Raw genomic sequence first — 23,244 nt, forward strand, 5'->3', positions numbered from 1 at the left:
TAGCACAATGCAATTTTTCAACTTGTTCTTTATAAAAACTTGAGGAAAACTAATACTGCACGTCACGCTGAATACATCATCCCCACCATGAAACGTGGTGGTGGAAACATCTCGCTGTGGGGTTACCACACATTCTTGAGTTTCATTTGTAAAAAGAAATAAAAAATCAGCAAAACGTGTCATTTTTCTTCCACCTTGAAATCATCTGCTACTTTGAGTTAGACCAAGAATCCCAAAAAGAAACTTAGATGTTAGTGGTTTTAAAGTAACAAAATTTGAAAAAGTTAAAGGGGTATGGATACATTTGTAGTGTGTTGTATGTAAACATTCCTGAAGGGGATGTTTTTCTTTGGAAGTCCTCTGATTTAGGATGATTTAGATCAAATTCAAGAAGGAGCCTTTGATCTTCATCCAAATAATTGACAATGAGAGGAAGACTTCTTAATTCAGATTAGAATGTGCAAGGGCATTGATGTGGAGCATAATGAAGAGCAGTGATGGCACAGCAAATAAACTGATACTGTATTTCAGGTGTGTTGCCATAAATTCCTGCCGTCTGGCAAGTTTTACTCATTTTCTTGTACAAACATTTGACAGTCAAAGTTATGTGGTTGACTTTTGATTTTTTACACTTATTGACTTGCAGAGTGAGAAGTGACAATAATATAAAACACATTCCTTTGAGTCCTTTTGTAGACCTGCCACTATACCAGTTCAGTTTGATGAAATCTTATTTATAGCATACGAAATCATATGAAAAGTAATGACATTTCATGAAACTTTATCTTGTAGATCTGAAAAGTCTCAGCAGTGTTATGAAGAAAAATCTTCCATTGAGCAACTATTTGATCCCACGTAGGGAAATGAAAAACTAGTTTGCCTTGATTTAAACTCTTTAGAAGAATATGGCTCAACCCAGTGACAGGTCCAATGGCCCAGGCCCATTGTAGTGGTCTTCTTGCTGTGCTTAGTAGTATTTTAATTTGGCTTTTAGAAGTTTCTCCACATTACCAGGTGCTGGGTTAATTTTGGGTAGGCACAGTGGTAAGAAGTCCTAATCACTTAAGACAATAACATCAAACTCATTGTTATTCTACAGGACATAATATAATAAATGGTTTCTTATTTTACCAGTAAATTAAAGGTAATTGCTCTTTAGTGGGAGTTGATTTGAATATTTAATCTGACAGCGACAAACAACACAAGTCCAATTTAACAGGACACTCAGGCTAATTCAAAAACAGTTAAATTAATCCATGTTAAAACAAGCCATAGTAATCGATATATTACAAGAAGGACTGCGTTGCCTTTCTATCATTTTGTATTCATTTACGGGATATCTCTTTAACTTGAAAGAGTGGTAACCTACACAGTCACCTCAGTGGGACTGTGTAGGATCATAGACTTCCATCCTGGCTCAACAACAGATTCTTTATGGAGGTCTTTCTGCATTCATTTCTCCTTTAAAACAGATCAGTGGAGAGGTGGGGGACCTTCTCCACAGTCATAGTGTTAAGTCTTTGCAAAATGAAGGTCTCTGTATGCATCGCTCTGCTCCAACATGCTCCTCTCACTGACACACCAGACTTGCTGCTAATCAGCCAATCCCGGCTGGGTTCTGTCTAAGGGGCCTGATTGGCTGATTAACTAAGCTCATCAACACGCCACCCGTAGAGGCTACAGAACGCACTCAGCAATTCAGAGAAGGACAAACACAAAGTGCACAATTAGTGTGAAGCCTGAGCTGTGTGTATAATGTATGCGTGAATTGGTTGTTTGCCTTGTTTATGTAAAAATGTTCAGAGTTCTTGTTTGCAACCTATTTGAAGTAAAGTTTGAAAGGTAGAATTCTGGATCTTAATTATTGTAAAATAAAAGAAGTATGTGGTATTAGGCCGTAGTAACTACAATAATATCCAAAATATTGCAATTTTCCCTCATAAATGACCAAAGCTGGTGGTTGGATGGGACTAAGAAGAATATCTCTAGAGAATAATACCTAGCACTAGCTGTAGATGTTTTAGATGTTTTTGTTTCTCAGGTGAATCTCTAATCAGCCTGTGGGGCTGGTGGTGATCGAATTCTGAGGCATTTTTGAGCCCATAAATTAAACTACTCTGTATGTGTGAGGAAGGGTTTTAATCAGTGTTTGACAGTTAGCCAATCACAACTTCCTCTAAATTAGTGACATACATTTTTCTTATCTTTTTGGATATTGCCAACATCATTTCTAACCAATCACAGTGCAACATTTTTACCTTACATTGTGTGCATTTGAGGTAATCACTTGATGTTAAATGTTGTGACTATGAATCTGAAAATATTAATATTTTAATATTTTATCAAATAATATTTTGGTCTGTTAAGGGTTATCCTGTGAATACCAGCCCAGTAAGGCAATGGTATTAGGACAAAATAGAAAGGTGTGAGATGAGCTCCGACATTATTGAACAGCATAAACTCTGCACACATGGAATGAATTCACACAATTTCTTAAAATACAATAATTTATTAACAAGAATAAGTCAGCTCAAAGTCAAACATATTTCAATCAACAAACTCTTTACTATGCTAAACAGTCCAACTAAACTACCAAGCAGAATTAAAGAATAACGAAGACTAATGGGCTATGTACAATATAAACAAGTTGATTAAAGATTATTGAAAACCATGACCAAAAGAGTGATGCAACATTACCATGCAATGTTTATGTTTGAGAACCAAGGATTATCTTGAAGAATCTGGAAGTGAAGTTAAGTTAGTCTTGGAACTAACTTAGGCAATAATCAGCATATCTTTAGACAACCATTCACAATGCAAGAAAGATCAGATAAAATATTGTTTTAATAAAATAATGTTTTAAAGAATGATCTGCTTAATAAAACCAACCTTCTGGATGACTAATTATCAATGGTGTCTCATTTGATGCCTTTATTTAGTAAAATAATATTCAAAGAAATATTATTAAGGAAGTGGTAAAATATTCAAGGAAATATTTTGGAAAAGAGTCAAATCTTTCTGGGGAAATGGGCCTTAATGGTGTTTACTTAGTTATCAGGTTTAGTAAAATAATGTTTAGGGAACTATTATTTACTTGATTGAAAACTAACAACCTTTCTGGGTAAATATTATTTAGCAGACAATTCAATTCAATTCAAAAATACTTTATTAATCCCAAAGGGAAATTAAATGTTGTTGTAGCTCATTATGAAGGTTTTTTCAAACAGCTGTTGTAGATGCTGATGGCTGTGGGCAGGAAGGATCTCCTGTAGCGCTCCATCTGAAGAAACCTCTGACTGAAGACACTCTATTGTTGTAGGACAGTCTCATGAAGAGGATGCTCAGGGTTCTCCATAATGTTCTTCATTTTATGAAGAATCCTTCTTTCCACAATGATCTCCAGAGGTTCCAGAGGAGTCCCCAGAACAGAGCCAGCCTTCTTTATCAGCTTGTTGAGCTTTTTTAAGTCCCTGGCTCTGATGCTGCTTCCCCAGCAGATGATGGCACAAGAGATCACACTCTCCACAACAGACTTATAGAAGATATGCAGCATCTTGCTGCAAACACCAAAGGACCTAAGCTTCCTCAAGAAGTACAGTCTGCTCTGTCCCTTCTTGTAGATGGCTCCACAGTTGCATCTCCACTCTAGTCTGTTGTCTGTTTATACTCCTCCACCACCTCCACCTCTTCTCCCATGATGGAAATAGTTTTTGACTTATTCCTGTTTCTCTTAAAATCTAAAATCATCTCCTTTGTTTTAATTACGTTCAAAATGAGATGATTGTTTCCACACCATGCCACAAATCGGTCCACCACCTTCCTGTACTCAGCTTCTTGTCCATCTCTGATCCACCCCACGACTGCTGAATCATCCGAGTATTTCTGCAGATGACAGGAGTCTGTCTTGTACTGGAAGTCTGAGGTGTACAGAATGAAAAGGAATGGTGAGAGTACAGTCCCCTGTGGTGCTCCTATGCTGCTGACTACCTGGTTAGACTCATAACCCTTCAGTCTCACAAACTGTGGTCTGTTTGTCAGGTAGTCTTGATCCAGAAGATTGTTGAGGCCTCCACCTGAGTCTTCTGGAGTTTCTGACAAAGCAAATCAGGTTGGATTGTATTAAATGCACTGGAGAAATCAAATAACATGATCCTCACAGTGCTGCTGGCTTTGTCCAGATGACAGTGGGTTTGTTGAAGCAGGAGAGGAGGATGCGAAGATTGTTTCTGAACTGAACCTATGAATGTGTTCAGTTCATTGGCTCTGTCCAGATCTTCATCGGTCCGATCATCCCTCTGCCTGAAGCCCGTGATCTTCTTCATCCCTGTCCACACATCTCTGATATTGTTTTGCTGGAGCTTGCTCTCCAGCTTCTTCTTGTACACCTCCTTGCTGTCTCTTATCTTGATTTTAAGTTGCTTCTGTAAACTCCTCAATAATTCTCTGTCTCCCTCTCTGAAGGCTCTTTTTTTCTTGTTAAGCAGGTCCTTCAGGTCACTGGTGATCCAAGGCTTGTTATTGGGGAAGCATCTCACGGTTCTGGTGGGGATGATGTTATCCACACAGAAGTTTATATAGTCGTTTACACACTCAGTCATGGCATTGATGTCCTCTCCATGTGGCTGGCACAGTGCGTCCCAGTCTGTAGCCTCAAAGCAACCTTGCAGAGCTTCTTCAGCTTCCTGTGACCATTTTCTCACAGTCCTCTTTATTACAGGTTGCCTCTGAACAAGGGGCTTATATTTCGAGCAGAGAAAAACAAGATTGTGATCTGATTTGCCTAGAGGAGGTCTTGCTGTAGAGATGTATGAGTCCTTGACATTTGCATAAAACAAATCCAATGTTTTGTTTTCTCTGGTAGAGCAGCTGACAAACTGTTGAAACATTGGAAGTGTAGCAGAGAGGGAAGCATGGCTAAAATCACCAGAAATTGCCACAAAAGCATTGGGGTTTTGTGTTTGTAGCTTAGCAACAACTGAGCTGATGGCATCACATGCAGTGTCGGCAACAGCGGAAGGTGAAACATAAACTGTTGCCAAAATAACACTGGTGATCTCTCTGGGTAAATAATATGGACAAAAACTTACTGCCAACAGTTCAATATCTGGACTGCAGAGATGACACTTCACAGTAACATGTCCTGGATTACACCATCTGTTGTTCACAAGTACTGCCAGTCCACCTCCTTTACATTTGCCGCTCCTCTTTAAATCTCTGTCTACTCGTATGGTTAACAAGCCCGGCAGAGAGACGCTGGAGTCGGGGATATGATCCTGCAGCCATGTCTCAGTAAAACACATAATACTGCATGCCCGGTACTCTGGCTGGGTCCTTTGTAGGGCTTGGAGTTCATCCAACTTGTTTCCCAACGATCTCACATTGCCCATCATAATCGACGGAAGAGATGGTTTGAACTTCCTCCCTCTCTCTCTTCTCTTAGCTCCTGCTCTGCATCCACAGCGTCTCCTTTTCAACTCATCAGGGATTTGGGGTTGTAGTTGAAGTATTATTTGAGCTTTTGAGATATTAATCAGCTGCTCCCGGTTGTAAGAAACAACCCCGTTGCCATGGCAATGCATCATAACAAATGTCCAAAAATAGAAAGTATTAGGAAAAATCCTCCAAGGTGCACAGCATCCAACACCGGAGAGGACAGTTGTCCAAAAAAAATCCACTGCATCCACCACAAGAGGAATAGTTCCCAAAAAAGAATAAATCAGAATCAAAAGTAACAGAGCTATTCCAACCTGCTGCCACCTTGAACGGCGCAATTCTAGAATTCTAGAATAGAAGACAAGCACGTGTTCTTAGCTGTTAGCAGTTAAAACGAACAAAGAAGTTGATAGCTTAGCACCAGAATCAAACACACCTTTAAAATACCGTCAATAAAAGGGTTATCAGAATCAGAATCTGAAAAGCTTTATTGCCAAGTACGTTTTTGGACATACAAGGAATTTGTTTTGGCGTAGTCGGTGCAATACAATACAAATTAAACAGTATAAACATATCTACAATATAATATAAATATATGTGCACAGTTTTAAGTGAGTGAGAGTAAATATAGAGCAGTATAGGATGCCAGAGCGGTACAACAGCGCAGATGATCAGTGTGCAAGTATGGCAGTGTAAGTAAAGCAGGAGTCCAAGCTGAGCGTTAATGTAACGCATAGAGTTACAAGTTACAAGTATCCGGTCAGCAAAAAAGGGTGGGGGTGTGGGAGAAAGGGAAGTGTCAGTGTGGTTTCCGGGTTTTGTTAACAAGGCTGGTGGCAGATGGGAAAAAATTGTTCTTGTGGCGTGAGGTTTTGGTCCGGATGGACCGCAGCCTCCTGTCTGAGGGGAGAATTTCAAAGAGTCTGTAACCGGGGTGTAGGGATTAGCCAGAATCTTCCCTGCCCGCTTCAGGGTCTTGGAGGTGTACAGTTCCTGGAGTGACAGTAGACTGCAGCCAATCACCTTCTCAGCAGACCGAATGACACGCTGCAGCCTGCCCTTATCCTTGGCTGTAGCAGCGGCGTACCAGATGGTGATGGAGGAGGTGAGGATGGACTCAATGATGGCTGTGTAGAAGTGCACCATCATAGTCTTTGGCAGGTTGAATTTCTTCAGCTGCCGCAGGAAGAACATCCTCTGCTGGGCTTTCTTGATGAGGGAGCTGAAGTTTGGCTCCCACTTGAGATCCTGGGAGATGATGGTTCCCAGAAAGCGGAAAGATTCCACAGTGTCAATTGTGGAGTCACAGAGGGTGATGGGGGCAGGTGGGGCTGGGTTCTGCCTGAAGTCCACAACCATCTCCACTGTCTTTAGAGCGTTGAGCTCAAGGTTGTTCTGGCTGCACCAGTCTAACAGATGGTCCACCTCCCATCTGTACGCGGACTCGTCACCATCAGAGATGAGTCCGATCAGGGTGGTGTCGTCCGCAACCTTCAGAAGCTTGACAGACTGGTGACTGGAGGTGCAGTTGTTGGTGTACAGGGAGAAGAGCAGAGGAGAGAGAACACAGCCTTGGGGGGAACCAGTGCTGATGGTCAGGGAGTCAGAGACATGCTTCCCCAGCCTCACGCGCTGCTTCCTGTCAGACAGGAAGTCAGTGATCCACCTACAGGTGGAGTCGGGCACACTCAGCTGGGAGAGCTTCTCCTGGAGCGGAGCAGAGCTGGGACAATGGTGTTGAAGGCAGAGCTGAAATCCACAAACAGGATCCTGGCGTAGGTTCCTGTGGAGTCCAGGTGCCGGAGGATGAAGTGAAGGGCTAAGTTGACTGCATCATCTACAGACCTGTTGGCTCTGTAGGCAAACTGCCGGGGGCCCAGGAGGGGGTCCGTGATTTATTTTAGGTGTGAGAGCACAAGGCGCTCAAAGGACTTCATCACCACAGAGGTCAGGGCGACGGGTCTGAAGTCATTAAGCCCTGTGGTCCTTGGCTTCTTGGGAACAGGGATGATGGTGGAGGACTTGAAGCAGGCTGGCACATGACATGTCTCCAGTGAGGTGTTAAAAATGTCTGTGAAGACTGGAGACAGCTGATCAGCGCAGTGCTTCAGGTTGGCTGGTGAGACAGAATCCGGTCTAGCAGCTTTCCGGGGGTTCTGTCTCCTGAAGAGTTTGTTGACGTCCCTGTCCTGGATGGAAAGAGCCGTCCCCGGCGTGGGTAGGGGGCTGGTGGGGGGGAACTTCAGGGTGGGGGTTGGAGGTGCCAAGGCCCCTCTTGAGGTTGGGGAGGTGGGGGTGGTGGATTGTGGCTGCAGGTGTTGGGGGGTGTCGTGGGGGATGCTTGCAGGACTGTCCCTTTGTCTTTCAAAGCGGCAGTAGAACTCGTTCAGGTCGTTGGCGAGGCGTCGGTTGTTGATGGAGTGGGGGGCTTTCGGCTTGTTGTTGATGATCTGCCTGAGCCCTTTCCACACAGACGTAGAGTCGTTGGCTGAGAACTGGTTTTGGAGCTTCTCAGAGTACAGTGGTTTGGCCTCTTTCACAGCCTTGCCAAACTTGTACTTCGCCTCTCTGTATATGTCTTTGTCCCCACTCCTGAAGGCCTCTTCCTTATCCAGTCTTAACCTTCTGAGTTTGGCTGTGAACCAGGGTTTGTCGTTGTTGTAACTCACCCTGGTGCATGATGGTACACAGCTGTCCTCACAAAAGCTGATGTAGGAAGTCACAGCCTCTGTGTACTCGTCCAGACTGTTGGTAGTAGTCCTGAACACATCCCGCCAAAACAAATTCCTTGTATGTCCAAAAACGTACTTGGCAATAAAGCTTTTCTGATTCTGATTCTGATTCTGTACAGCCTAAACACGCCTGGAGATTCTCCACAGCCTCACTGCTCCACTTCCTTGTTGTCCTCATAACAGGTTTGCAGAGCTTTAGTTTCTGCCTGTATGCAGGAATCAGGTGGACCATGATGTGGTCGGATTGGCCCAGTGCAGCACGTGGGACGGCGTGATAAGCGTCTCTGATGGTGGTGTAACAGTGATCCAGAATGTTGTCCTCTCTGGTTGGACATTTTATAAACTGCCTATATTTGGGGAGTTCGTGGGTGAGATTACCTTTGTTAAAGTCGCCAATGACGATAACTAAGTAGTCCGGGTTGGTCCGCTCCACACTCAGTATCTGGTCGGCGAGCATGTGCTGTGCGACCTGCACGTTGGCTTGCGGCGGGATGTAAACACCGACCACGGACGGCGCGTTATGATCGATCTTCTTTGTTTAAAATCAAAGTTTGTCTTAACTTTAAAAACACACAAACACAGAACACAAAGCTGAGCTTCCAGCTAACCTCTGGAGCAGTGGCTGGGCGGCCCGTTCTGTCCGCTGAGCACACGGCACGTTACCACGGTGATGCGTCCGTTGACCTGATGACACAGTCATCAGATCTAAATATTATTGAGCCACTTTGGGGTGTTTTGGAGGAGCGAGTCAGGAAACGTTTTCCTCCACCAGTATCACGTAGTGACCTGACCACTATCCTGCAAGAAGAATGGCTTAAAATCCCTCTGACCACTGTGCAGGACTTGTATATGTCATTCCAAAGACGAATTGACGCTGTATTGGCCGCAAAAGGAGGCCCTACACCATATTAATAAATTATTGTGGTCTAAAACCAGGTGTTTCAGTTTCATTGTCCAACCCCGGTATGTCTGTTTGCCAGCAAAGAGAGCACGCTGCCTCTCTGGCCAGCCTTGCACGGAGTCCGGGTGGAAGAGACAGGATTTAGCAAGAGCGGTGCTTTTATTTGGACAGTGACATCACAGGAAGTCCGCAGTTACCCCGTTTCCTGGCTGTGCTGGGAGTAGGTTAATGCAATTTATTTTGAAAGATCCAGGAAAGTCTGTACTGGCCTTTCACGTTGTAACAATGGCTGTGGTCCCAACATAAATGTCTGCTGTTGTCACATTCATTATACATGACCTCTGCTGTTCCTCTCACTAACCTTTCCTCCTTTCTTTTTTTCCAATTCATCATCATTTGCGTATTTCTACACAGAGCACTGCAACACATTGTGTAAAGCTCTGCTCAAAGGCAGATCAATGCCAATATTTATTTCATGTCCAATTACTGGGGCAGAACCACAGAACATAGTGATGAAAGTAATCATCATCTCACAGAGAAGCATACAGAAACTTCATTAAAAGTGTAGCCCACAGCTCCAAGATTCAGCACAAGCAATATGAGTACAAGTGGAGGTTATAAGATTCCAATAGTGAAAGCTACAGGCATTACCAGGGGGTGAAGACCTGAGAAAGCTCAGTGAAATCCTGTTGCTTTGAGCTCTAAATTTCGCCACTATATTTTTTTCCTTCTCTTCACCAGTTTTTCCCTCTAACAGCTCAAAGAAGCCAATTGATTTTTAGTGCTTTTGGAATCTTATTTATATTTTTATTCGCAACAGATTATTATCTGAATAGGTTTCATTTGTTCATTAACATTCTGCCTCTACATGAAATGCATTTCTCCTAACATAATGAAGGGAAGACCAGAGAGATGAGTATTGCGTATCAGTTCTTCTTGTTAAAAATGTCTGTCAGATGCAGCGCTGGCACAGTGGTCGCCCCCCCCCCCCCCTCACCCTAAAAAATAAGAAATATGTATGTTACTGTCTTTTCGTTTGACTGACATTCTCTGCAACATTTCTGATGCGATGTAAAATAATTGATCTGGTCTGCAAGGTTCACTGCCAGAGTTTGAAATTGCACTGAGTTCCTTCCTCTGAATAGCTGTGCTAATTACTAAAACCTCAATTTTGTCCTGATTGAGTTGAAGAAAAAATTCTGTCATTTATGGTTTAATACAAGTTAAAAGTGCATAAACTGATTCTGGGGTCATCAGGTGACAGAGTGAAACAAATAGCATTCTTGATGCATTTCAGTGTTTTCAAAGTCTAGACGTTCTTATTCAAACTTATTCAATTTACTCTCTCCTCCCAATCAGGTCAAACTAATAACAGGAGAATAAAAAGAGGTTTTATGTGCAGGTTTTGCTGGTAATTTTCAGGTTTTACTACAGTAGCAAAGCTTTTATATGTGCAGTACCCTGGACTTGAACATGCTATCATTGTAACCTTTTTATTTTTAACACGTTCAAACAAATGGATTAGTAATATCCCACTTACTAACTTGCTTGTCTTTTCTCTCTTGTCTGGATTTCCCACAACAGATTTGTTCCTAACAGCTGAAGAGGGGATGTTTGAGACTTGGCTCAATAAGGTAATAAACCTGTTTAACTTCACCTAAATTTATGTGGCCGTTTTTACAAAAATGTACCTATCTAAAATAAATGGAGAAATGTGCTAAATAGTTGATTGATCTTGTACCTTTCAAGTAAAAATTATGGAAAAGATTGCATATAAAGTTATATAAATATTGCTGTGACATTTCAGACTGTTTACAATAATCAAACTCTACATTTCTTAGACAAAAGATTACAACTCTACTGCCATATTTGGATCATATTATTTCCTGGTCAAACTATAAACATTCTAAATAATAATATGTAAACTATACACTTAGAATTTTCAATACTTTACAGTTTGACAGCTATTGGTAGTCAACACAGTGCATGCTTTGTTTTTCAATGGTGTGTGAAGATACTGTCCTTTTTATTTCAAAAAGGACCCAGCATCTCCTTTCTACCTATTTGCTACTGTAGCATGTTTGACCTCCAGCGGGGTCTGGCTGCCAAGGATGTTTGGCCATGTTTAAAAGTTCTGCAGCATGAGTTGTGTTGGACCACTTGTTTGCTGAGTATTGGACTATCTGCACGTTGTTGGACGTCACTGTGCCTCTCCAATGGCATCGGCCATTTTGTATCCAGGACAGCCCGCTACTACATATCCCGTCGAGCACTGCGACTGATATGACTGGGCGTCCCAAGTCTGACGTCACAGGGCGCTATATATGAAGGCGCTCACTTTGAACATACGCCTTCTGCTAGGAACCGGACTAGTGACTGAAGTGCGCCACTTCAAGAGAAAGAGCTCTTTGCAGAGTTCATTCATTCTCTCTCGTTGGACAACGAACAATTCATAACTGAGGTTTCGCACAACGCTTCAACCCCCCCCCCCCCCTCTTTTCCTCTCACTCGCTGCCCCAGAAGGAGCTTCACCAAGTAAAAAACTCATCCTTTATTTTTATTTCTTTATTAGAAGGCCTGGGCAGGGCCAGAGGTTGTAGAGCGATCAGAATCGCTAGTTAGGATCTCATGTGTTCTGATCGATATGTGCATGTAACCTTGCTTATTGGAACTTTGATGTGTCGTGTTGATGTATGAAGCCGCTGTGCTAGCTCTGTGCGTGTTTTACCACCTGAGAGCCAACGCAGGTGTGTAGTAAGACTGGACTGTTAAAATCACCTCATGGTGAAATTCTCCATTTCCCTTTGTCTCCAATCTCACTGCTCGCTAGCTTGCCGCCATAAGCTTTATAACTCTTGATCTGCTCGGGAGTTGGGGGAAGTTTTATGATCAGGACATCACTGAGTACAGACATCAAATCACTGTTGCACAGAATGAACAGTTGTGATCTCCGTTAACTAGGACGTTTTATTGTGAGACTTTTGAGTTTCGCACAGAACATTTTTGAATTAGGGGTTATTTTGACTAGGTTGTGCTTAGCCTGTTGTGTGCGGCTAATTAATTTTAGCAATCCTTTAATCACTGAACAGCCTAGCCTGTTGCATTGCTGCTAATTTCTTTTAGTGGTGGTTCATAGATAAACAGTTTGTGTGTTTGCATTGTGCATTTTGGGCCAAAGATGGAGGAAACATCCCAGACTGCAGCTGGAGATGTGTGTATGGTGGAGGACCCCATAGGAATGCAGGTACAAGAGATGATTGGGTCATTGATTCTGTTGTCCCCAGAGGAGCGTAAAGGTCTCAATGAGTATGGCATTGAGCAATGTGAAGCCAGGATTCAGGAGTTGCTCCAAGTCATTAAAAAGCCCCCGAAGGACAGACGGGTCTCAGATGTGTTAGGACAGCTCACTCTGTTATATCAGCGAAGGTTAATGTTGGAAGTTGACCAGCGCGTTAAACTGGAGTTCGAGCTGAATGATACTTTGCAGACAGTGGATGTCCTTAGAGGTGAAATAACAGAAGTTGGAAATAGATTGGAAGCAATAGAGGGTAGCCATGCCACCCCTCCCCCCCTGGAAGAATGGTGGGACGAACCGAAACCCACCTCACAGGTTGAAACCTTTGGAGGTGAGCCACACCTGCGAAACCCTGAGAGAACCTGCAGGTCAGATCTGGAGGATGTAGAAGCTGCTCTCCAGAGATTACCTTTCCAGGCTCATAGGGTTCCCCATACATCCACCGAGGCAAGAACAGGTGTAAGTAGTCAGAATAGGTTCAGTGGTGCGGTGCCCCACCCCACTGCAATCAGCAGCCATGAACGGTACCTAGCTGGGGACCCAGCAGGTGTAAATAGTTCACGGCTCATATGCGAGCAGCCGTCAAACGTGACTCGCAGTACGGTCCTCTACGATCCATCACCTCTGCCAAGGCGACAGGAGTGCCTTGAGTGCCCCTGGGATTCAGGTCGTTCCTACCGCCCTCAACCGCTGCCCAGGACCCAAGTCCAGGAAGCACAGGGCCCACCGTTATACCGGGAGCAGCCTCCACTGCCTCCTCCGAGGATGAGGCGTGATGCACTGATACCCCCTGAGTGCAGCCGGAGTGAACTCTCCGATGATGACTCAGATGGGCCGGGACCAATCCCTGAGAGTGGATTGCGCACCCGCCAGCTTGAGTCCCTTGCCAAAGACATAGAGCGTTTCGACCCTAATAAGGCAGAATCAAACATTGATGATTACCTTAGGGAAGTGGAACGCTGTCTTCTAGATTTGTACTGCCCATCAGCACGGGAGAAACTGAAGCTCATCTGGAAGACAACATACAGGAGCGTCCATGTTTTCATGGAGAGCCTGACACCCGCAGTCCGAGACCGTTATTCAACCCTTTGCGAAGCTTTAAGGGAAGAATATTCCGTGTACACGGACCGGGCCCCCACCACACTTGGTGCTTTCACGATCCAGCAAAAGAAAAACGAAGCACCCAGGGAGTATTACCGGCGCTTGAGAGCCGTTTACTTCCAAGGACGCAATGCGCCCGGCATTGAGGAGGAACATGCTTTTAAATCCCTGTTCCTCCACAACCTTCATGAAAGTGTGTGATACGATGTTACTATGTATTGCAGAACCAAGACCATGAGCATGCAAGAGATCCGCAAATATGCTCAGATGGCGTGGGAAACACGTGCTCGCCCGACCAAGGGATCGGAGGGCGAGGCTAGGGTTTTACAGGTCCAGACTGACAGAACCAGCCTCGCGTTAGAAGGTCAGGAAATACCTCCAGCAGTAACCCACGCTAAGAACCGGTTCAGGGAACAACGTAGGTTTAGTCAGCAGGACCGGGGGGTTGGCAATGAACGGCAACCAAAGTCTGGTAAATCTGATAACCCTAGGTCCAACAGGCGCCCTGACTACCAAGCGAGGCCGAAAGGTAAGACTGATGGAAAAGGGTGGGACCGACATGCAGAGGGAATTATGGGGAGAGAGATGAAGGAGGCCTTACGCAAGATGGTAACAGAAGCGGTGCGTGAGGCCACCGCACCACCACCACCTTCAAAACGGGAAACCGACCAGCTAGATAAACCAGATCCGTCAGCGTGACTAGGCGTGGACTCCGCCTCCACGGCAACCAGAGTCTATCTGGTCGGGTGGGGAGACAAACCTGAGAAACCTCAAGTACCCCTTGAGACCTCGTCAGGAGAAACACCCCGGACTCCCTTCCTAAAATTCTTAGGTGAACTAACCTACAACACACATGCCGGTCGCCTATACTGTCCGACAATTATAGGGGGGTGTGTTAAGGCGAACGCACTCCTGGACACTGGATCAGAAATTAGCCTGATGTGCTCAACCCTGTTTGAGGAGGTGAGTAGAGCTATGCTCGCTCTCGGTAAACCATTTCAAATTGAGGGTTGCGATGTAAGCATAACCAGCTACACCCAAGACCGCTCATACATAACCAGTCGGGTGTGGTTGGATGTTTCATTCCAAGACATGACTTTGGTCCACCCCATTTACATTTGCACATTGGACACAGAGCCTCTCCCTGTCGGCCATGACCTGCTGGGCAGGTTAGCCCCGCTCATTGACTGCCACCAGGGCCAACTGTGGGCCCAGGTGGAGACGCCAAAACCCTTGGGCACGAGCAGTAAACCGCCCTTTTCCACCAACCAAGTTTCCAGTGTGGAGGGTCCCAAAGAACCTCTAGCGAAGCTTATGCCTTCGACAGAACCAGTCTCGGGCACCTGTGGGGCACAAGTGCATCCGGCCACCCAGGGAACTGCCCTTCGCGGTCATGACTCGTTTCTCTGCTCTCTGGAAAGCGAAGGGGTGAAACCTTACAACCCCAAAATAGTGGAAGGTGTGCACCTGGAGGACACCTTCACACCGGAAGTGATCTTAACACTTTGGCTGGAGAAGTCCGCAATCAGCAGGGAGTTATATGACCGTCTGTCCCGGGAAAACCCACATCTAATTGAGGCGCGACGTAGCCACAGTCTGCTCTCAGCAGGCTGGTCACGCCGCCTGCTGAAGGCAACCGGAGTCTGCATCCTCAATGTGCAGCTGGGCGTGAGACAGCTCTCCCATACCTTCAGTATTGCTCAACACCTGCACCCGCCGGTTTTCATTGGGGCAGATCTACTGGTTCGGCTGGGCGCCCAGTTAGACACCTTTAACCAGGTTGTTTGAGCCCGAGCCAACGCTCCCTCAAGTCCCTTCCTGGGAACCCCTGAGGTCATGCTGTCGGAACAAACTACCCCTCAGGCCTGCCAGGCCATCAGTGAGACCGATTCACTAATACTGCAGCGAACAGCAGGGGTACCGATGCGGCTGACGGTCAAAACGGGACAGAAGCTTCAGAACACCCGCGTTTTCTTCCAACCTCTTCCCTACTTCCGGGACTTGAACCTGATGGTCTGTGGCACGCCCATGCTTGAGTTGAACAACCGTTCGACTGATCTTTTGGTGGAGAATCCAACCCAAGTGCCGATCCAGGTAGCCGCAAGAAAACCCCTGGGCATGCTCATAGACAGTTCTTATCGTGACTTCGAGCTAACCTTCCCCGTGATTGGAGACATGCCCTTATTTGTGTCCGATAGACAGGACTCTCCAGACGTTGTGTCCACGTTCCCGTCGGACATGATCACAATTGAGAGACATGAGGTTTTAACAACCAAATCCACCTGTGGTGCTACCCTGGGGCCTGAAGGCAACCTGGTAGTGTACGCACTGGCAACACACCCAGAACAACCAGCTCAAGAAGAGCCTGGGACCCAGGACTCCTCTAGCGAGCCCAACCCCGGTTTTGAGACCGAGGTCAGCGAACAGCTGGAGAAAGCCAATGCGCTAAGCACAGAAGAGGAAAGAACAGCTCTTAAGAAGTTATTTATGAATATCAGTCAGTCCTCTCGAAGGACTCCCATGACTGTGGGGTCACCGACCTCCACATGGTTCGTATTCCAACGAACCCAAACGCACCCCCCACGTTCGTGCGTCAATATAAGATACCTCTGGCCGCTTACGAGTCGACTCAAGAGATCCTCGACAAGCTGTTGGAGAAACAGGTAATACGTGAATGCAACTCCACGTACAACTCCCCAATCTGGCCGGTGTTGAAACCGACCGGGAAATGGCGCCTGACAATCGACTACTGTTCAGTGAACAAGCAGGTACCCCTCTCACGCTGGCCTATGATTCTTCTGGACCAGGAGCTGGCTAAGGTGAGAGACGCTCGCTTCTTCTCCTCAATGGACGTGGCGAATGGCTTTTGGACAATGAAGGTAGACCCGGCCGACCAGTACAAATTGGCGATGTCCTTCGGGAACCGCCAGTATACTTGGAACAGGTGCCCCTTTGGGTACTCGAACTCTCCGGCTGAATTTAACATCTTCCTTCACAAGGCCATGTCCGATGCCGCAACCCGGGGAAACCTCATTTACGTTGATGACATCCTTATGAGGAGCAGGACGTTCGAGGAACACCTAGCCATACTCCGGCACGTCCTGGACCAGCTTGGCGCAGCAGGGGCTAAGCTAGCACTCGCCAAAGGCCAATGTTGCCGGACAAAGGTGGAATACGTTGGTTTAACCGTGGGCCCAAACGGCATTGAGCCCCAAGCCAGCAGGATCCGAGCCATCCAAGATAAAGGCTCCAACGAACGTGTCTGAACTTCGGAGTTTCTTAGGGGTCTGTAACTACTCCCGCAGTTTATTGAGGACCATGCGGAGATGGCCAGATTCCTCACAGAAATCCTGCGCAAAGACACGCCTTTTACTTGGGGGGAACCACAAGAGCATGCCTTCCAACTCCTGAAACAAAACCTTGGTTCTGCTCCTTGCCTGGCCTACCCAGATAAGGACAAGGAGGTCTACCTGGAAGTGGGTTTCTCCTCCAAGTGTCTAAGTGCTGCATTGAAGCAGAAACATGACCAGGACATGCGAATTGTTGCATACGCAAGCCGACCTTTGAGTGACATAGAGGTTAAGTTCTCCGACTGTGAGAGAGCTCTGCTTTCTACAGTTTGGGCAGTTGAATATTTCCGCAGTTACATTGGGGGGCAGAAAGTCATTATTGAGACGTGCCACCAACCGGTCATTTTCTTGAACAGCGAACGTTTGAGAGAAGGAAGAGTGTCCAACAGTCGCATCGCAACATGGATGATGGCACTCCAAGGTTATAACGTTGAGGTCAAGTACGGTCAGAATAATAAAATGGTGTTGGGACAAGGGTTAGCAGAATGTCAGCACTGTGAATGCGACACCGTAGCGACCACCATTGACAAACCGGCCACCTCTCAGTTTTCCTCGAATCACCGCTATTTCGATGAAAACGTGTGCGAAGGGCTTCCAAGAGCCTACATTGACGGGTGCGCCTTTCTTCATGAAGGTTGACTACAGGCTGGTGTGGGCATCATCTGGGTTGGACACCACGTCACCGAACCAAACCACTACCAACTGGGGCCGAAAACAAGTCAATATGCAGAGATTGCAGCAGTACTCATCACCCTCCAGCACGCTACAGCCCTGGACGTTAAACAAATGGTGATCTGCTCCGACTCCAACAATGCTCGGCACAGTTTCGTCTCCCATCTCCCGGTGTGGAAAGAGAATGGAATGAAAAATGCCAGGAATAAAGAGGTAAAACACTCCGAACTCTTCCTGGCATGTGACCATCTCACCACAGAGCATGGAATGGTAGTGTATTGGAAAAAGGTGAAAGGTCACTCCCGGACGTTGGGCCCAGACAAGGACGGAAATGATGAAGCAGACCGTCTAGCCCGATTGGGAGCTGAAAGTGAAACCCCATGGAGTTTCCAAAAAGAACAGCTTCCTACATCTCATGCCCATGTCATCTGTGCCGTTACTCGGCGACAGACGAAGGAGAGGCGTGAAAACCCCCAAAGCTCCGGGGAGACTCTCCACCTTGGACGAAAACCCAGTGACACAGACTTGGCAACCATGCAGGACCAAGACCCAAACCTCCACACCATCAGGGAGCTAGTGGCCAGCGGTCGGTCAACAGAAACGTCGCCATTGGCGACGGGCGAGACCAAAGAACTGAGAACCCTCCGACGTAACCTGTCCCACCTGAAGCTGGAGAAAGGTTTGTTAGTCTACACCCACAACGGGCGTGGGACGCCTCCATGGGTGGTACCAACTGACCACAGGGGGGTCATGTTAGCCTACGCTCATGACTCTCCTGTAGGGGGTCACAGGGGTCTTAAAGCCACACTCCACACCCTACAACAGGTGGCATACTGGCCTTCGATGGCTCACGACACCCAAATCTACATCCAAGGATGTTTGACTTGCTGTCAGTTTCAACCATCACAACCACTCGGTCGGGCCCCACTTCAGCGAAGGGGGGTCACATTCCCGTGGTCCCACCTGCAAATCGACTGGGTTGGACCAGTCCCCAAATCGGCCAGAGGTACCTCCTAACAGTGACGTGCAATTTCACCAAGTGGGTTGAATGCTTACCTGCACCAAACGACACAGCTGTAACCACAGCTGTTCTTCTGCTGAACCATGTTTTCAGCCGGTGGGGCCTTCCCCTGTCCATTAACTCAGACAGAGGGACACATTTCATCTCAAGCATCATGACAGCGCTGTTTGACATTCTGGGAGTGGAAGTAAAATTTCACATTCCCTACCACCCTCTATCGTCGGGTCAGGTGGAGCGGATGAACCGTACCATAGTGGCCATGCTAAAGAAGTATGTTAGCAGCAATGGAAAGGACTGGGACATCAAATTCCCTTTAGTCCTGATGGCCATCCGGTCCACCCCCCAACGCTCTACAGGAGTGACACCCTTTGAGATGATGACTGGAAGGCAAATGACTCTCCCACTCCATCTATTGTACCATCCAGAAGATGTGTGTGACAACTGCCTACACAGCACACCAATATGTCGCAGACTTGAAGGAGCACCTCAGATCCACTTTCGCTTGGGCGCAAACAAACCTAGAAGCCAGCGTAGAGGGCGCAAAAGCATATTATGACCGGAAAGCAGCCCACCGTGAATACGAAGTGGGTGAAAAAGTCTTCTATTTCAGATTTGCCCTACCAACCGGACGCTCCAGAAAAGTTCTCCCAAAATGGGCAGGCCCCTTCGACATAGTGGGGAAACTCTCACCAGTGGCCTACAGAATAAGAATCTCAAAATCCAAACAGGCCCCGATGTACAAATGGGTTCACGCGAACCAGATCAAACCCTACCACAGACTCTCCTCCACAGAAACAGGGCTCCCTTCCGGAACTGAGGGAGGAGAGGGTAGCGCATAGGGTCAGCCAGATAGGTGCATGTAAATAAACTCCACACTAACATGCACTAACCACTAACAACTCCACCCATACATTTTTCCCTTCTATAATCAGGATTTCTCTGTTGCAGGATGGAGGTCATCTGGATGATTGGCATTCTTATTGGCTCCACACTTGCTCTACCAACCGGTGTAATACAGATAGGACCACCAACCGGCACAGTCCTGCAAGACACCCCCGGGCTCCTTATTACGCACTGTAGACTCCACACGCAGAGGGTCTTCGTGCGCCTAGACCCGTGGGACGTGTACCGTAAACACATTCGTCTTCCGCCACTGATGACTGAAGGAAGACCTCAGGGGACTCAAACCCCCGACACCATAGACCATGCCAAACAGACTACAATCTATATCCTCAAACAACTGCAGAAATTCATGGTCACCAAAGAGGACCTCAGCGGCAGTAAACGCCCAAAGAGATTCCTAGGTGGATTGATAGCCTCAGTTGCGGCGCTGGGATCTCTGTTTTCTATTGGCCTTTCAGCAGCAAATTCCGTTAGCCTGAAAGCTATTCAGAGACACGTGCAAGAATTGGATGACGAAATTCCAGAAATCCAACAAAGACTCCTCCTCCAACAGAGACTATTAGACATACAAACCAAGACCCTCCAGGGCACCGTGGTTACTGTAAACTTACACTCCACTCTTATTAACAATACCCTGCATGCACTGCAAACCCTCACAGAAGTGGTCAGGAATGATTTGATGTACACACAGGTTGTAAGAGATTTGATGCAGGACCTGATTAGGGAGGTTGGTTCATCGGTAGACAGCCTAACCGAAGGACGGATACCCACTTACCTAGTTCCGCTGGATTTGGTAGAGAAAATCCTAAAGTCCACCACAACAGACACCTTGTAACCTCCACAAACACACCTAGTTTATAGCTTAGGCAGTGCAATCCCAATTTTTGTCAATCCGGATAACCTAGAGATAGAATTTATGCTCAATCTTCCTATCATCGAAAGAGCAAACGTATACAGGCTTAAAACAGTGTTAAATGTCGGGTTTTGGAAGGAAAACACACACGTACAACTAAAAACCCCATCACTCTTGGCTTACCACGAGGCCGACCCAAAGTTTTATTTGATTCCCAATTTAGACCTGTGCACCAAAACCAAGGACCTCCATTGGGTGTGCCCGAGTAACCCGTTTATTAGAGATGTCACCGATTACATGTGTGGTTTAAGGGAGGGATCTCCCGAACAAAATTGTCAGGCAAAGGTAACTCTGAAGGATGTAGGGTTAGAAACCAAGGTCGAACGTGCGGGTAACCGATGGCTTGTAAGCACACCAGTAACAGAAGCCATGCTATCCTACGATCAGCATGACACCGTTACCAGAATAAAATTACCCAACCAAACAATGTTTGTCTCCTTACCCCAAGGTGCACTCCTACATCTCGGGGACATAATCCTTCATCACCTTAATCTCGATCGATATGATACAGAAATTGAAATTATGGATGCCTTCAAGGGATAAAATTTCAGCATTGACGCTAGTATTGAAAAACAACTGATAGTGGAAGGTACCAAACAGATTAAGTTCAGCCTCACCCCTGCGGAATTAAGCTTCACACCTCTCCCTCAGTTCCCCCGGCAAACAGAATGGACAGAAACCCACACTATGACCGTTACGGTAGTTCTCCTTGTAATCGGGTGGGTCGTGACGGCAGGAATGGCACACACCGCATACAGACAGGTTAAGCGTTTACAGGTCAGGATTGATTCCCTCACATTCATTCCCCCACGGTTCATAGCACCGCCTTTGCCAATGACACAGCCAGGGTCCAGTGCCTAATAGAAGTTGGACGAATAAGCTATGAACCATGATTTTGTTTTTGTTTTTATATATACATATATGTGTACGGTATCTTTTATTGCTGTATCATTTTGTCTCAGGGTTACCAAAGCTGATGACCAAGGAATGTAATGATGATATGAATGTATTGTCCTGTATTTTCTCATTGAACAATGTAGAAAGGTATGAGTTAGTCAGAGTTTAGTCCTGCCCAGGCTAACCTCTATCCTGCCCAGTCATAGGTTTTGAGGAACACAGGGACAGTTTTGTTTTGTTCTGCTTCGCCACGGATCACTGATTGGTCAGCAAAGGACAGAATGGTCCCAGTAGCTTCAAAGTCTGCGATTCATCTCTCTCTTTGAACTTAGGGGGGAATGTTGGACCACTTGTTTGCTGAGTATTGGACTATCTGCACGTTGTTGGACGTCACTGTGCCTCTCCAATGGCATCGGCCATTTTGTATCCAGGACAGCCCGCTACTACATATCCCGTCGAGCACTGCGACTGATATGACTGGGCGTCCCAAGTCTGACGTCACAGGACGCTATATATGAAGGCGCTCACTTTGAACATACGCCTTCTGCTAGGAACCGGACTAGTGACTGAAGTGTGCCACTTCAAGAGAAAGAGCTCTTTGCAGAGTTCATTCATTCTCTCTCGTTGGACAACGAACAATTCATAACTGAGGTTTCGCACTCGCTGCCCCAGAAGGAGCTTCACCAAGTAAAACTCATCCTTTATTTTTATTTCTTTGTTAGAAGGCATGGGCAGGGCCAGAGGTTGTAGAGCGATCAGAATCGCTAGTTAGGATCTCATGTGTTCTGAACAATATGTGCATGTAACCTTGCTTATTGGAACTTTGATGTGTCGTGTTGATGTATGAAGCCGCTGTGCTAGCTCTGTGCGTGTTTTACCACCTGAGAGCCAACGCAGGTGTGTAGTAAGACTGGACTGTTAAAATCACCTCATGGTGAAATTCTCCATTTCCCTTTGTCTCCAATCTCACTGCTCGCTAGCTTGCCGCCAAAAGCTGTATAACTCTTGGTCTGCTCAGGAGTTGGGGGAAGTTTTATGATCAGGACATCACTGAGTACAGATGGAGTTGCGCCCCCCCACACACACACACACACTCTCCACTCACCACCACACCTCTTCGTCATATTCACATAGATAAAGAGAGAGCGTTTTGTGTTCATTGTGTGCAAAAAGTGATTTGTCAGTCAAGATAAGGTTAAAGTTCCACACGTTTCGGCAGAAACGGTCGATTAAACAGTGACATCTCCAGCAATAGTTATTAATTATTACGGAGTATTTAACGGTTGTAATTGTCAAAGGCGTTGAGCCGCAATTACAACACCAGAAACATCTCTGGTCTCGATTCATAAATGAGGATTTTGGTCAAATCAAATTATGATTTGTAATTATAATTATTGATCAAGATTAATCAATCAATAATCATAACCCCCAACAGTTGTAACTGTGAGATGCCCTATTCTTCACATATGCACCACTGCTTGGGAATTTACACACTACTTAACACTACTTAAATGTTACAGCAATGCCCATTAATATTACTTAATGTAATTCATCACTGTCGGCACTGTGAGGATTTATTCCCCTCTGCATGTTAAATGCTCAGAGGGGCTTGAACTGATGACAATCTGATCTGCTTTTTGATCAATTCGGCTAAATTGACCCACACACCCACAAACACTTTAAAAAGGCATTACAAGACTTGATGTTCCTCAAAATACACTTCTTCGGGTTTAGAGAACATATGTGTTTTTTAGATATGCCAGCTTAGTCAGATAAGAAACTGTGCAGCACCTGCTTAGGTCCTGTCTGATCCAGAGTCAAACATGTACACATAGATTTTATAAGTTAGCATTCTCACGCAACAATGGGAAATTAGTCTGAGGTTTACCTTTGACACAGCTTTTTTAAGACATAACTGTTCTAATTAAATGAAGTCTTTAATGCCCGAATGCTTATAACATGCCTACTTCGTTGCAACAATTGAGTCAAAAGAGTATAGCCGGATTTGGAGCACGGAATTCCTGGC

The 23,244-nt window shown here is 45.9% G+C and overlaps 1 protein-coding gene across 1 annotated transcript in view; it reads left to right on the plus strand.

The window, feature by feature from the left end:
• The window catches only part of itfg1 (integrin alpha FG-GAP repeat containing 1), a 213,706-nt gene that overhangs the window by 26,215 nt on the left and 164,247 nt on the right, over positions 1–23,244 (plus strand). Inside the window, exon 7 of the mRNA XM_047362733.1 lies at positions 10,651–10,700. Within this exon, the coding sequence (XP_047218689.1) occupies positions 10,651–10,700 (50 nt within the window). The remainder of the gene's footprint in view (positions 1–10,650; positions 10,701–23,244) is intronic.

Source organism: Girardinichthys multiradiatus, chromosome 4 (genome assembly GCF_021462225.1).
Source record: "Girardinichthys multiradiatus isolate DD_20200921_A chromosome 4, DD_fGirMul_XY1, whole genome shotgun sequence".
NCBI lineage: Eukaryota > Metazoa > Chordata > Actinopteri > Cyprinodontiformes > Goodeidae > Girardinichthys > Girardinichthys multiradiatus.